Consider the following 15609-nt stretch of genomic DNA (forward strand, 5'->3'; position numbering starts at 1 on the left):
GCCTCCCCCAGTCCCCCCTGGGGATACACTGCCGTCATCCACCCCCGGGGACGCTGGCGCAGCAGGCTGCAGAGCTGCTTTGCTGACCAGGGGTCCATCTCTAGCTTGTGACTTTGTGCTGCCAGGGCCATCTTTGGTTGTTTTCAGTTGACCATGTGTTCATTCTTCTCATGTGGGGGCAAGGTTGGTGGAAATCTTTAGATCTTGTAACTCAGCCAGTCTCTGTAACAGGCAGGAACGCTACTTCATGCCATAGATATGTGTGTCTGTACCACCTTTTGTCATCTTTCTGCTTTGTCTGGTATTTCACTGTGATGGATGGTTGCTTGGGATGAGATCTCAGAGAGAAATGTCAGACAGCATCCTAAATCACCAGTGTTGCACACTCCTCTGTGTGTTTTTCAAGTTACTTTAAAGTGGCTTTGTTAAAGGCATGCCTCTCCAGGGACTACTCCTAATAATTTATTTTAAAAGGAAGAAGTAGGTTTGAATGTCTTGAACTCACACTTATGCTTCGCCCCTCTTTTACCAAATGCCAGGTAGTACTGTGGTTTTGTTCTTCCAAAGTATGAACTGTGCAAGCAGTTGCATTCTCAGCTGATCCTACATAAATAAACAAAACAGTTGAGGTCTTTTGCAGCAGAGCAGAGTTTTAACACTGCTGCTCTCCTTACCATGTCTGAGCCAATGTAACAGATGTGGATAGAGAACAGAGGAGTGGAGGCTGGAAATTTTAATGAATTCACATTCTCCCCCACCTGTCTTCTAGCCAATTCTATGATCTAAATTACAAATCTCCAATTTTGTTTAAATTTCTTTTTCTTAATTCTTATTTATGCAGCTTTGCTAATGGAATCCAATTGTTGGGTCTTTTCCCACAGCCTAGTTGGCTTGCATAAACTTTAGAAATAAAGAATGTGACCTTGTGAGTGACTTTGCTTCCCTAAACCCAGAATAGAAACATACTAGAGCACCACTGTGTGTTGCTATACATGTATATGTTGTATTTATTTTAGCTTGGAAAAGAGGAGCAAGTTCCAGAGAAGAGCTCACCTTCAGCTGATAAACAAAGAAAAGAATCTGGAGAGATTCTGGAAAACACAAGAAAAGAGAAGGTTGGTGACACATTGTTGGTGCAGCTTCCACGACAAAATGAGTGAAAACCCAGGTTTGGTAGCACATTCTCCCAACTGAAATATTAAACCCCCGTGGTAAGGCATGTAAACGGGTTGTAGAAGGGGGTTGTCTAAATTAACTTGCCTTTTCTTGACCTCTGCTTTAAGGGATAGCTTTTCCTGAAGTCTCCAGAACTTTTTTTAGTTGCTCTTTGCCGATGTACATTGCTTCACATGCATAGCCCTTGGCACTGGCAACTGTAAGTAACGTATGCCCAAGTGAACTGTGTAACTTTGTGAACCGTGCCCAAAAATAGGAGATGCGGTCAGTAAGTGGAGAAGGAGGGGACTAATAATGAAAGCTTTTCAGAACATTGGCCTTAAATAGACTGTAGATAGTAGCCTCTTCTGATTGTTTCTGGTTTTAATTAAATAATGTCTTTACAGCACCCCTACTGCATCATCGCAGTTGGGGACAGCAATGTCCTTGGAATTTCTCCAGCTTCATATCTGTAGGGTCATGGGTTGATGGTCAGATATGGAAGCTATTGATATCTGTTGCTGTAGAAAACTGATCTCCTGGCAAGAACAGTGTCAACTCCCAGAGTTTTCGTGCTGTTTTAGGATTCTAGGAGGGGAAGTGTGGGAATGGCCAAACAGGAGGAGAATCCAGATTATTAATAGATTATGTGTACGCGATGAGTCTGGGATTTGAAATCTAAGCTGCAAGTGTGTCTTAAAAGTAACATATACCTTATCATTCTAATACTTCTGAAGTCCAATATTAGTGTCTGAGTTCTATGTCTATAACTGCACGTATGAGGTATTTCAGATTATGTACCTTGGAGTATACCTGTAAAACTGCTTTTTCTTAAGGTCTAGGACAATCTCTGCCAACACAGTCCCTGGCAGAGGGCTCTTGCTGGTGGAAGTGAATGACTGCAGAAGGAAGCCATGTTTTCTCAGTCACCGTAGGAATTTAAAGGACCTAGTCCAGCAAAGTGAAAGCCACAGTGGCTAGACTGGGGTTCAGTATGTTCTCATTGTGCTGCCTATTTCTCGCCACTCTGGGATGGAGGTAGAGGAAGGGGAGAGATTCTTTTCCTTGGGGATCACATAGTATCATCAGTTGCATAATAAAGTATAACAAGTTGTGTCTTGCTCTACTGTTACAGAATAGTAAGAAGCAGGAGACTGGAGAGACTGTAATCCCCAAGGCAGTTACAGAATCTCCACAAAGTGAAGTTTAGGTGATAATTAAAAAGAGATTGCTCGTCCTTGTGCATAAGGTTTAAAATGACAACACCAAGGCATACTGTTCTTTGAAACTAAAATACAAGAGGGGTTAGGCATGGCCAGATCAAAGTTCTTCCTGCTTACTATTGTTCAAAGCCCACTTTTTAACAGCAATGATCTGTAATCACTGATCTCTCAAATGTTTTGCATCTTTGTGACAGGACCGAGACTGGGAGAGTGGAAGTGAGATAGAAGGTGAGACCTGGTATCCTGCTAACATGGAGGAATTAGTGACAGTAGATGAAGTGGGAGAAGATGATTTAATTATGGAGCCTGATATAACTGAGCTTGAAGAAATAGTACCGGTTGATCAAAAAAATAAAACCACTTCAGAAATGTGTCCCTGTATGTCAGCTATGTTAGAACTGAAAAATGATCACAGCCACTTAATCAGGAGTGAAGACAAATTTGCCCATAAAGCTTTAGAAACAAACTTCAGATCAGCAAAGGGCAGTGTAGCTTCTAGCGGCTGTCAGGATGATGATGAGGATGATGATAATGATGATGCTGTAACTGAAGCATCAAGCCTAAATCTGGACCCTGAGCAGAAGCCAGAGGAATTGCAAGAAGACCAATCTGCTAAAGAGTCTGATCCCCAGCAGAAGGAAGGAAAAATCGATAAGAGCTCCGACACTCGTTTAGAGCCCGAAGATCACCATATACCTTCTGTTGCTCTGAAAGAAGAGACTCTCCAGCTCCCTGATACATTTATAGATGATTACAAACAGATGGGATCACAAGGAGCTGAGAGCAGAGAAGTTATGGAAATGCTTGTTAAAAACGCTAGTGAGGAAACAAGACACGGAAGCCAAGAGTGTCCAGAGGCCAAGGGTAACTACTGTTTTTTTTCTTTTCAGCCTGCAGAAAGCCTTGCATGTTTTCTCTGACAGTAGACTGAAATTTATTGCTAACAAGAATAAATGTTGCTAATAGTATCAAGACTTGTCCTAGGAGCGGCTCAGTAAAAGAACCCCAGTGCCTTTCGCCAAGCTAAACCATTAGAGGCTCTTAGCTGAATAGTGTAAAGGAAATATGATAAGCAGCTTGCAAGCTTTCTGAAAGGCACAAGCTTCTATAATTGTCATGTCAAGGTTCACATGAGTTTAGCTGAACCCGTTCAGTGCCCTGCTAAATTTATTTTGAATTGTCAATGAAATGAGTGACAGTCTCTGAAGGTCAACAGAAAAGCATCTGTAATGTCTGGCTGGCTCCTGGACAAGGTGGGTATTCCTACACAACATACTGAAGCCTTAGTAACATGGAAATCATCCATAGATTGTTACTTCTCAGTCCCTGTTCACGCAAATATGTGCCTTTTGTCAGGACTTGCCTTAACATCTCCAGTTATCTACTGCATGCTGTCTTTAATATAACTGATAGGACATGCTGTGAGATAATGCCAATAAATGTAATCATAGCTGCCTATTAATATTTTAGCTGTCAGGAAAAAAAGGGTCTTGAATGTCTGAAAGTGAGTTCAGTTCCTCATCACGCTTTCAAGTGAAACTTGAACAAATGGGCTGTATATAATGAGGTGAAGTGGAAAACAACATAGACCATATTGGCCAGGAATGTTCTTTTTTGTTGCTACTGGAGCCCCTGTGATGGAGAAGGGGTTGTGAATAGAAGTTGATGGAATATTTTTGAGGGTGCAATGTTCCACCAGAAAAATGCTGGAACATTTAATGTGTATGTCTTTATTTTGAACTAACTTCTTCCTCCATGACAGATTTGAAACTTGCTCAGTTTTCAATACTTACATATTTGGCCTGAAGACACCTTGCCAGGCTTTGCATATTTGGGGCTGGGGATGGCAAGGTTGGGCCCCCTGGGCTGCCCAATTCACGGGCAGCCAGCTGACGAAAGAGAGGGTTATCCCAAGAGCATAGTTACTTCGGTGTTTTCAGCATCTCGGCTTCCAACTTGCCAGCAGGGAGCCTGGAAGCTCCAGGGGAGCTTGTGCTTCCCAGGTCCCTTGCATGGACGTGATATCTGGGATCTGCAGTGCAAGGCTCTAGGCTCTCTGCCAATGCAGCTGCCAGCTCAGAAGCCCAGAAATCAACTTAAGTGGGACTTAAGTTGCTACAAAGGCCCTGGGTGTCTTAAGAAGAGCTAACTGAAGCTTGCAAGTTTTCCAGGATCTCTGTTGCAGATTTGGAAACCTGGGATGGGCTTAAAGTTAACTTGAAAGCCGAGTAGTCAGGATTTTATATTATTTTCTTTTAAATCATGTAACAGACATATTTAAAACAATGAAGAAAAATTCATTCTCATGGCCAGAAATGGCAGATCTTTGAACTACAGACTTGAAAAACAAGAAGGGTTTTGTTTGGGCAAAAATATATTTGTTTTATGAGAAAATACATCCCTTATCTAGGTGAAAGCTGCAATGCAATAGAATTTTGTCAGTGTAAGGGAATGAGTTCTTTGACGTAAGAACTGAAGAATAGGAATCAGACCAGTTTATCTGTAATTCTGTTGCTCTGTGATAACAAATTTCTCTTTTTTTAAACAAAAACAATTTACATGTTGGGAAGGGAGAGCATTTGTTCTTTTGACTGGCTTATCTGCCTCAGCAAATCAATCCACTGTTTTCTACACCTTGAATCTCCTACCTGTGCCCATTAATGTCAGTCAGCAGGGACTAACCAATCCATCCCTACTGGCCAGGAACCAAAATCTTCAAGTGGCCAAGAGCTATAAAGCAGAAACTACCCCTTGGAGAGCTGAGGATGGGAAAAGAGTGGCTCTGGGGAGAAGATGACCATGGTGCTGCAGGGGTCCTACCAGAGGAAGGTTTGCTCTGCCCACACAGCTCCTTAGACAGTTTGGGGATTTACTCTCAGCAGGTCCTGCTGTCCCCCCCTTTCTCAGCAGCCTCTGTGTTAGCCCAGCTCCATCCCTGCTTATGCAGTACCATACGTGGTTACAGAGCTGCAGTCGGACCATGCTTGTGCCAGAGGCATGTATAATGTTATAGATCTATTTGGAGATTAAAATATGAAAAGAAAAGAACATAATGGATGTGAAATTAGAAATAGAAAAATGGTCTACTGGGAGAAACAGGGGCGCTGCACAGTGTAGTGCAGCTGTTGGAGTTGCACTGAGTGGTCCTCTGATTTGAATGGAAAAGCATTTTTTCCAGATTTTACTTCATTTCTAGATCCACCCAGAAAGTGTTCCCAAGAAGTTTACAAATGTCTCTTTAAACTAGTAAACTATTTTCATTCAATACATTTATTCATTTGTTAAGCAAATTCTAGGTACCTGGAAATGAGATCTCTGGAATACCCAGAGGTAGAGTCTAAAAGAAGGCACTCTCCGCCAGGCTGGGAACAAGAGGACGTCTTCACTGAACTCAGCATTCCCCTGGGTACGTTCAGATGCCCAGGCTGCCCTCAGCCTGCAGTGCTGCCCACTGCAATACCTAGAGCTTACAACAAGATGTCACTTTAAGGCTACTTGCTATGTTTATTTTTCAGAAGAGATGTGAGGAGGGTGAAGGCACAGGGTATATGACAGAGGGGTAGCTGTTGAAAGAAATAGGCTTTTGATTATAGATCATTGCTAATTTCATTCAAGATGAATGGCAAAAGATAGCTGTTAATGTTGATGAGATGAAATAAGTTCCTTTGGACTATATGTGGAATATATATGAAAAATACTTTGTAATGTAAAAGTCTTTGTCATAAAAGTATTGCTTCTACTTCCAGTAAAAGCAAAAGTACTGGTTTTACAGTGTAAACACTGATCATGAGTAAAACACCTGGAAGTACATCCTAAAGAGCAATCTGTGCAACTTAACCTTTACTGCTAATAAGTACTATTGCTATTCTAGCCCTTGAGGTTACACAGTGAAGTTTCCAGTCAATATTATGCGCAGGAAGGTACATTTTTAAATATGTATAATAGCTATGAGAGAAGTGGAAGGTCTATTTGCAATGCACAGGATTTTAAACTGCAGCTCAGTATTGCAAAGTTAGGGAAATCAGAGAAGTGAATCCAGGATTCAGTCTTCATATCTATGCCATTTAACTAAACAGCAACCTTTTTCTTTGAAAACAAATTTATTGTGGAGGGGAAGGGTTTCAGCTGACATTTTAATGTAATTCAGAATTTCTCAATAGGTGTGGAATTTGTGGTGCCTAGAACTGGGTTTTACTGCAAGCTCTGTGGACTCTTCTACACAAATGAAGAGACAGCAAAGACAAGTCACTGCAGAAGTACTGTTCACTACAAAAATCTTCAGGTAAAAACACACTTGAAACTAGCTAACAACCAGCTCATGGGGTAGATTATGTGTTAAGACAGATGATGCTACAAAAAATTAGGTTTTATTCTGTGGACAGAATTCAGATGAAGTGAAATTTAGATAAGCAAAACTCTTCAGTAGTTCCAAATGTTAGCCCACTAATTTCTCACTCCCAGATCCTTGAAATCAACTTCTGGATCATAAGTAAAATGGGGCCAGGTGGTAATTTGATATTCTCATCTAAATTTGGTCCTTGTCACTAGCACAGCTTGCAACTCAGATCTTTAATTCTTTGTTCTTGAGGGTCCCAGATGTTTCTATCACTGGGAGTCAGCCCAGTAGCAGCCTTTCTTATTTCTTAATTTCAGGAGCATTAAACAGGCCACTTGTTTAATAATGTTGCCAGACTTATTTTTGCATTAGTGTGAATTTCTGCAGCATGTTTCAGCATGCAGTACTTTGTGACGCACAGGCTCTCCAAGGCATTTCCTGTGACCTGCTGAAATCACCTCCCTGTGCTACAGAACAGCATGGCACATCAGCCACGCAGAACACCACTACTGAATAATTTCTATAAGGATATGCAGAAGCATGTCATTACTTGTATGGTCTCCTTAAGAATATACCATAAGCATAACAGCACATGGAGACCACAGGTGCTTGCAGTTCAATTAAAAGACCCTACCTTTATCATTTTTCAGATGCACAGTTGATAGTATCAGTCATGACAGCATGAGCATTAACTGCCCTTTCCTGAGGACTCCTCAGAGGAGGTAGCGTTACCTCTCATCTCGAGTCCCTGCCTGTGTGCAGGGTGTGTACGCTGCAGAAGACACTTTTGTTGGCATTCGCATACTCTTAGCAAAAGTCATGAAAGAGCTCCTTCTTTCTCTGTTCCTTCCCTCTGCCCATAGGAAATGCTGGAGCTCTGCTTCTCTTCAATTAACACTATCTTTCCCTAGCTGGCTAGTAGGTATTGGCTTTTCTAGGTTGTAATCATACAAAGGCCTCTGGCTTTCAAAGACTGTGCCTGCAGAGCTGTGATGCTTGCTTATAATGGATCCTTCAAGTGTAAGCTTGAAAAACAGGTGCCCAGTTTGCATGCCTTTTTTCTGCTTCGTACAAAAAAATCCAGAGGGATTCACCAGAGGTGGCACCACTTGGTGCAGGCTGTGTATCTCATGTGAGTCTGTCCCAAAGAAACTTGTGCTAAACCAAAGATTGCAACTCCAGCCCCTGACCCTGGCAACTGGTCCCATGGAAAGAAGAGGGATTTTTTTTGTTTGTTTTCTAAGTAATTTTGTTAAAGTCATAGGAAAAAAGGTCCAACTAAAACTGAGTCAGTGTGAAAAAAAAACCTCTTTTTCTCCCTGTTAAGACATTTCCCATGAGCACTGTGTAGATACCTAACACTGACTTGAGATAAAAGAACAAAGACCACAAAAGCTGTTAAAGTTAAGTCCATCAAATATGGTAATGAAAACAGACTGTTCTGTCAAGCCAGCCATACCTCTTATCTTACTAAATGGAGGAAATAAATGTCTCATCCAACTTTTGCCCACTCAAATGGAATCTCAGTGAAATTTAAGTAATTGTTCTCTACCAGAACCCTTTTAGTTGCAATAATGCTTATTTATGCAGCCTGCAAGAAATGTCAGTCTTCCCCTGTGATGATGCAATTTAATGAGTGTATCCACCAACATAAGAATTGTAGACTCTTACTGTATGTGAAACTATGGGACTGCTGCTGCAGACTGTCTTTCTGTTGTCTTGCCTACATGACAATTACCATTGTCCTATGACAATGACATTGTCCCAAATGCTCTCATGGCCACGAGTCTTTTATAGTTGATTTGCTACTTGTTGTCTTTCATGTGATCTCCTTGGAGCCACATCCAAAATATATGTTCAGTGTTTGGATTTGAATGCAAAACTAAACAGTTTGTTTACCAGTTTTCTTTGAAAAGCCTTGCTTAGATGATGATGATTTTGTCTTGAAGTAAAATAGTCAACTTCATCTGAGTATGGTACCCCCTGAAGAACAGCAAACACTGAAAAAAATTCAACTGTTTCTTTGTCAGCCTTGCAGACTTTTTGTAATTTTCCATTCTCTTCAGCTTAATAAATGATTTTCCCAGGTGATATTTATATTTACAGATCCACTGCATTTTCCATGTCCAAAAAATCCATCATTTGGCCATCCCTCCCACCACTACCACAAAAAGCTGTCAGATTCGTCTGTTGTAAGCTACCTTGACAACTCTGCAGCTTTTTATCCTGTTTTCCACTGTCTTTATGTAGTATTCCTCAAAACTCTTATTTAAATGAAAAAATACTTCTTCCTTGACTGTTATTTTGCTATAAATTAATCTGAATGTCTGGCCTGTGAACATCAAAATTGGTGTTTGTAGTTGTCAAGATAGCTGACAACATCAGCTAAAGGTGGTGGATAAACCTCAGTCTTATTTTGGTGGGTAATCATTAAAAACCAAAAATGCATGGGTTATCTGATCCAATGACAAGCCTTAGTGATTTATTAAAGTTCATGGTGTACGGATCACTTCTCCCAGCCTTTATGGACCCTATATCTCTGTATACTACTGTAACATTTACTCTGGCTTTCTGCCACATGGAATTTTGTACCCAGGGATCAAGACTGAGAGTTATGTCAGTTCCACAGCCAAATCTCTATATTCAGAGCAAGAAGAGTCCAGTTGTCATTTTGTCACAGGTATATGCCCATTCATTACCATTACTGAGTCCCCTTCAGATGTACCTCTTACATCCAAAACTTGTATTTATGTGAGACAACCTGGCAGTCCTAACACAGCCCTTAGTTTTTTTACATCCATTTCTCATTTCACCTCTGCCCCATGGATGCCTAAGGGTAAACTGTACTCTGGGGGGATCTCACAAGTAGATAAAATTTTGCAGTGATGCGAGATAGTCTTTTCAAAACAAATCAGAATGAATAATCAGCTAGAAAAGAGAGTTTTATGATCCTAATAATATGCAGGACAGTTATTCTTGCATGTGTTGTAAGTCATTAATAAGAACATCTCTACGTTATCATGTGGGAATTTCCCATGTGCATCTCTAGACTAGCTGCTGCTGAAGAAGCTTCTTTCCATCCACTTCCAGGTCTGCTGACCTTGGATAAATACTTTAAGCACCATTTCCAGACCCACAGCACTTCATCGTCCGTTTTGTGTGCAGCTCTGCCAACCAAGAGCACTGCCAGAAGGGTGAAAGCCTCACTGGCCATGTCTGTATTTTTAAATCACGCTGAGTACTTAAAGCACTGAAAGGCTTTATCTTAGCAAAACACAATAAATGCAAATACTCCATCCAGACTGCTAAATTGTGTTCATTATTATTGAGTTTGATTATTCCCTTAAAACAAATGTTCTTGTGCAAAAGGTATATCTCTGAACTGGACATGCTGAAAATGTAATATATTTGCTTTAAATTGTGACTCAGAAACTGCATCTATTTTCTGACACACCAGTCTTATACTAGCATAATTCAGTTGACTCAGTGATTCAGTTCCTGACCTATAGCATATGGGAGTAGAGAGTTCGCAAGGAGAAAAGGTGAGGTCTAGTTACACAAACTGACGGAGGGTCATGGTCCTCCTGGTTCTGTCACCAGTTCCCCTTGTGGCACAGAGTAAATCGCTGAACTCCTGGGGCTCTCCACGTGTGCAGGTAGTTTGCCTGACACAGCTATATTTCCTGGCTTGAATTGTCACCAAAATGGGGCTTCTATATGCTTTCTTCCCTTTTGAGATGCTGGGAGAGTGTGAGAGCTCTGAAAAGGCATAAAGCATCTCATGTTGAATATTTTCAGTTTTGGTAATGATGCTTTGTTTTTGATGTGATTGCAGAAGTATCTATCCCAGCTTGCAGAAGAGAGCCTGAAAATGAAGGAAGAAGGCAGCCATCTGCCTCAGGATGATACTGGCATTGTTCCTCACTTTGCAAAGAAAAAACTATGATGCGGATGAACTGGAAGAGCTAAAATGAGTGAATGCTGATACTTTATTTTTTTTTATTTCTATGATATAACTGTCAATTTGCACTGTACAGAGGAGGGGAAATAAAGAGCATGTTCCATGCATCTATGCCCAGAGTGCCATTAAAAACCAAAATGCCTGAAACTGTTTCCCACGGTGAAGCAATGCTGGCATATCTGTTAAGAAGTGGAGCAATTCTTTCTCACACTCTGTGTGCTGGGAGTGGTTTCCTAGATTAAATCAGAATTCTCAGGGATTCTTGAAGTTTTAATTCTGATGTGACACATGAGGTCAGGTGGAGTATTTAGAAGCACTCAGCATCCTCCAGTGGTCACTGGAAGGAAAGGAGATGTGACTATAAATAGGCTTTAATGTTGCTTAAAATATCTTCAGCCATTTCACTCCTTGCCCCACTGAGAAGTAGAATTTGCATAGGACATCTAAAGCCATTGTGCTAAAACTAGTCAGTAGATGGCATAACATAAACCCCATCAGCGTCCACCTCCGTGTGTCTTAGAGCTTGGTGAAATGATAAAATGTTTGTGTTGTTAAGCACTGACTGTGTTGTACGAATGCAGAGGGAGCCACAGTCTGTCCCAGGGACCGTATAGCCTGAACCCGGCACAGCGAGAGCAATTTGAATACACATGCTGACAGCTAACCTGCTCTGGTTTTCAGCATTTTCCATGGTGTGATCAGGATGCTCTCCAGGTACCGTTGTGTTTGGAACTCTTCTTTTTGATAATTCTAAAGGGTGCCAACTTTGAGTCTTACAGACTTGAAACTCTCACGAGAGGCTTTTTTAAAGTGCCATATGTTTGGACCATGTCTCTTTTAGACATTTTATTCAAGATCCTTGCTTTTGGGGTCTTTTTGTTTTCTTTCAAGCTTGCTTTTCCTCAGCTTGGCAATGTTGAATTTTCCTGGTTTTCATGGAAAGATGCCAGACTTTTAATATTGTTTTTGTATTTTATTTCCCTGAATTTTTTAAGGCGAATACAACAACTGATGGCTCACAGAATGCTGCACTGAGAACACAGGATGCACCAGCAGCTCTGGCATTATTATGAGCTATTGTTTCTGCACAGTTGTTGCTTAGTATTTTGCAAAGTCCCTTTGAAATGCACTGTAAAAGTTTCTGGTTCATTTCAATAGGGCTTTGTGTAGTACAGTGAATATGTATGCAAACCATTGCCAGAATTGATCCCAGAGTTATGCTTTTATAAAATGCCCCATGCAATCTCGACAGATGGGGATTTGGAGATGAATTTCCATTCTTCGCCTGACTCTAATATTTGTCACAGTATGTTCTGTAAAAATTGCCGGTGCTGGATGTCCTGTTTAGATGTTGTGCAGAGGAAATAGTTTCCCAGAAGGTACCAGCCATCCCTAAGAATGACATGGGTGTCACAAAATATTGCCATGTGGCTAAATGGCCAAAACTGCTTCCACCAAAGTATTCGTTCCATTATGTCTTGTGCCAGCAGCCATGCTCGTTCTCTGAAGTACCCTGTAGCCAGGCAGTGTGTCTCAGAGATGCCTGGTGTTGTTGCCTGAAGCCCTGTTCCATTTCATGGCCTATGCTTTCCACTCGTTCTTACCAGAGGTGGGTTCGGATTTCATATTTGGAATTCCTGCTTCTTGCAAGTTGAGGGATTCTTTGCATCCCAGATTCAGACATGGCCTATCCAAAAGACAAGGGGAAATGAAAAACATTGCAGGCTAAATCCTCCTTTGTCCAAACTTGAAGTATGTTAAGACTTGGGTCCATCTGTCATTTAAAACAGCTTTTTTTCTGTTTTGTTTTTCCCTATGGAAAAAAAATAATAATATTGCAAACCAGGTATTTTTCCTTCAAGGGTTGGGTTTTTCTTTGATTGTTTTTCACATTGCAGTGAAATCTGAGCACAGAGCTGTTGGGGCAAGAGCTTGTATTGCAAGCTGTAAGATTACAAAAATGGCAGTAAAGATTGTGCAATTGTCTTCTAAGCACAGCTCTCAAGCTGGTCATGTACCATCTGAATATGAAGTTCCCTTCATGCCCTTCAGCACAATCTGAGCACAAGGGAAGGAAATCACTACAAATGCAAGCATCAAATCTTTGAAGCTAACCCTGCTATCAAGCTGGGGCTCTCACCGGCCTAATGGGAGCTTGTTAAACCATGTGGTTAAGCTTAATTGGATGTGAGACATAGCTGACTGTATATCAAAGTCATATGCCTCCAGCAACTTTATCCCCAGGTAACCTCAAATGAGAAAAGTATCGCTGTTATTACTCTTTATTTGTATTGCAGTAGAAGCTACAGGTCCACTGCCTTTATTATAGGCACGGCACAAATCCACAACAAAGACTTTCCCAGGCCAAAGAGCTTTAAATCAGACTTTCTGAAAACAGACAACAGGTGGATACAGGCAGGCAGAGAAAGCAGTAGGTAACCATGAGATTTTGACTGGCAGCAGAAGAATAATTAAAATGAGTGTTTACCCAGGGGCTTATTTTTGGATTTACGGGAGATGATTCAAACTACTTTCCCCCTCCTCTGGTTCTGAACCAGGTTCACTCCCATTATTCACGGCTTGCATATTTAACCTCCTCTTTTTTTCCTGGCCCGTTGCATTAGACACACAAAATCCCTTTTAAGAGAGTGGGCTTTGGTATCCTTGAGTCCCCGATCGCTTAAGATTCAGTCTCCATTAGGGCTCCAAAAGCTGGCTGGAGTCTTTACTGAGGCTCGCCAGGAACTGTCCTGGCTCCAGACACCTTGTTCGGGTCATGGGTGCAGGCCCTTTCTTGCCACTGAGGAAGGAAGAGGCTCCAGATGGCATCTCTGCCCTATGTAGTTTCCTCTTCTGGAGGCAGATGACTTAGGTGAGTGACGCAGGTGCAGCGCCCAGCCCCGCAGATGTGATCGGACCCAGACATTTGTAGAGGTGGTTTGGACACCCCCTCCCTTTGGGCTCTGTCCTGACACAGCAGCAATCTGCAAAACCCTGGGTATGGCCATACGGGCAATTCCCCTTCTGAGAAGGTCCTTTCTCCCCCTGAAACTCAACATTTGAAAGCGGTTAAAAGCAATCCCAAGTCTCAGCTAGCTCCTAATGATCCCTATGATCAGTTTTCAGCCTGATGCACTTTCAGAACTCAGAGGTAATCTTCCCTCTCCAACAGGCCATCATGCAATGCTGACAGGCACTCAACTCCTCAACTTCTCTCTACTACCTATTCTGCTGAGGAAGAAGGCCACTGTAGGCAGCCGCTTACCTTTCTCAGCTTGTGTAAAAATGTGTTGTTTCTTTTGGTTTATTATATTTAAAATCTTGACTTTTTTTTTTAGTTGGCATAATTCATCATCACTATAATCCACGCTGTTTATTAATACATATATATATAGAGAGAGCGCACAAAGCAGGCTCAGGTCTAGCCAAACAAATACTGATATTTAAAAAGGAGCTTCCTTAATATATACAAACCATTTCAACACATCTTAACCAAAGATTGCACTTTTTTTAATAGGGACTATGTTCTTCCTCTTTGTGAAATCTCTATTGATCTCAAATAGTCTTTAATGTCAATCTGCAACTTACTTTTTTTCAAGTAAAAATTAAAGAATTAAACATTTGCCCCATAAGATCAGACAAAGTTTCATATGGGCTTTAACACTAAATTAGTGTTAGGCTAGTTATATTCAGGGTTTTTCTATTCTCTAAGGATTAAGGCTGTGATTTGTTGAATTATACTTGAACTGGACCAGATGTACTATTTATTGAGCTTATATAATCTTGTTAATTTAAGTTTTGGCTTGTAAACAGTTGGAATTTGTTAGTACTTGTTTAATTATGTAGGAACTGTCACCAGTATTAACTGATCTGTGTAACTGATTGCAAAGTGTTTCAATTTGTGTTTCTTAAAAAGAAAGATTTTAATAAAGAGAATTATAAAGCATATACATTGGTGGGCAATTGTCCCAGCAACAACATGCTTCTAGCTTCCCAGGGGATCGATTAAAAATCAAAATGAATAAAAGATAGTTTGGGGGGTAAAAGGAAGCAGGAGGCCAGAATGTTTGCTCTTAAATATAATTTCTAGAAGTTGTGATTCTTGCCAGGTAGGTCCTGCTGTACAGATTGTGAGTGATGGCTGTCGGCTGGTGCTGAAGTTGAAGTGAACACATCTTAGCAGTTCACTCTGTAATTACTATTAATTGTCATTACCCACTCCAGTCCCTCTAGATAGGTCCTCACTTCCCTTTTTTCTCTTTATTTCCGAATGAACTGGGTAAGCTGTCTGTCCTCACTGGCTTTTCTCTGTCTCCATCCAGGTTGTCTTCTCAGCCTTCTAAAAGCACCATATAAAACCATACCCAGCCAAGCTCCTTCTCCACCTCATCTCAACCTACGTCCCCCTGTTTGCCTGTTTACCCTGTTTCCCTTGCGCCCTCCCTCTGCCTTTGCTGATTTTTCTTCTTTTCAGCAGACTGTTCTCCCTGGTGCCCTCCCAGCTCCACAGGGACCTTCCCCACTCCCCAGCCTTCTCCCTGGCCCACCTGCATTGCCAGCAACTGGAGCTCCTGGGAGGAAATACTGAACCTCAGTCAGGGTGATGTAAAGACATGCTTGTACTAAATATTTAAAGAATGCAATGAGAACAAAAGCTGAGGGGAAACTTCACCTCCAGCTTTGATGAATTCGCTCAGTGGAAGACACTAGGAGGAAAACTTGAGACGAGGCAATGTCCAGTCCGTGTGCAAGGCAGGGCTCGGGGCACCATCAAAGCGCGAGCTATGGCTCCCACCACCCTCTGAGGGAGGGAAGTGGGTCTGTCTGCCCCACTGAATGGCTGGGGAAATGGGTCATGGGCAAAAAGACGGGCACTCAGGTTTTCTGACTCCTCAGTTCATTAAATCAGTGCTTTAGCATCTTCTAAGTAGCTG

The 15609-nt window shown here is 41.5% G+C and overlaps 1 protein-coding gene across 4 annotated transcripts in view; it reads left to right on the top strand.

The window, feature by feature from the left end:
* RBM20 (RNA binding motif protein 20) overlaps window positions 1-14558 on the top strand; it is a 108843-nt gene extending 94285 nt beyond the window's left edge. For 2 of the 4 annotated variants that reach the window (XM_049810222.1, XM_049810223.1), the window contains exons 10-14: window positions 1017-1115; window positions 2573-3242; window positions 5665-5784; window positions 6539-6660; window positions 10550-14558. In XM_049810222.1, the coding sequence (XP_049666179.1) occupies window positions 1017-1115; window positions 2573-3242; window positions 5665-5784; window positions 6539-6660; window positions 10550-10660 (1122 nt within the window). In that variant the 3' untranslated portion in view covers window positions 10661-14558. The remainder of the gene's footprint in view (window positions 1-1016; window positions 1116-2572; window positions 3243-5664; window positions 5785-6538; window positions 6661-10549) is intronic. The other 2 variants (XR_007507259.1, XM_049810224.1) reach the window with 2 other exon arrangements.
* Window positions 14559-15609: the final 1051 nt, after the last annotated feature.

This window comes from Accipiter gentilis, chromosome 9 (genome assembly GCF_929443795.1).
Source record: "Accipiter gentilis chromosome 9, bAccGen1.1, whole genome shotgun sequence".
Classification (NCBI taxonomy): domain Eukaryota; kingdom Metazoa; phylum Chordata; class Aves; order Accipitriformes; family Accipitridae; genus Astur; species Astur gentilis.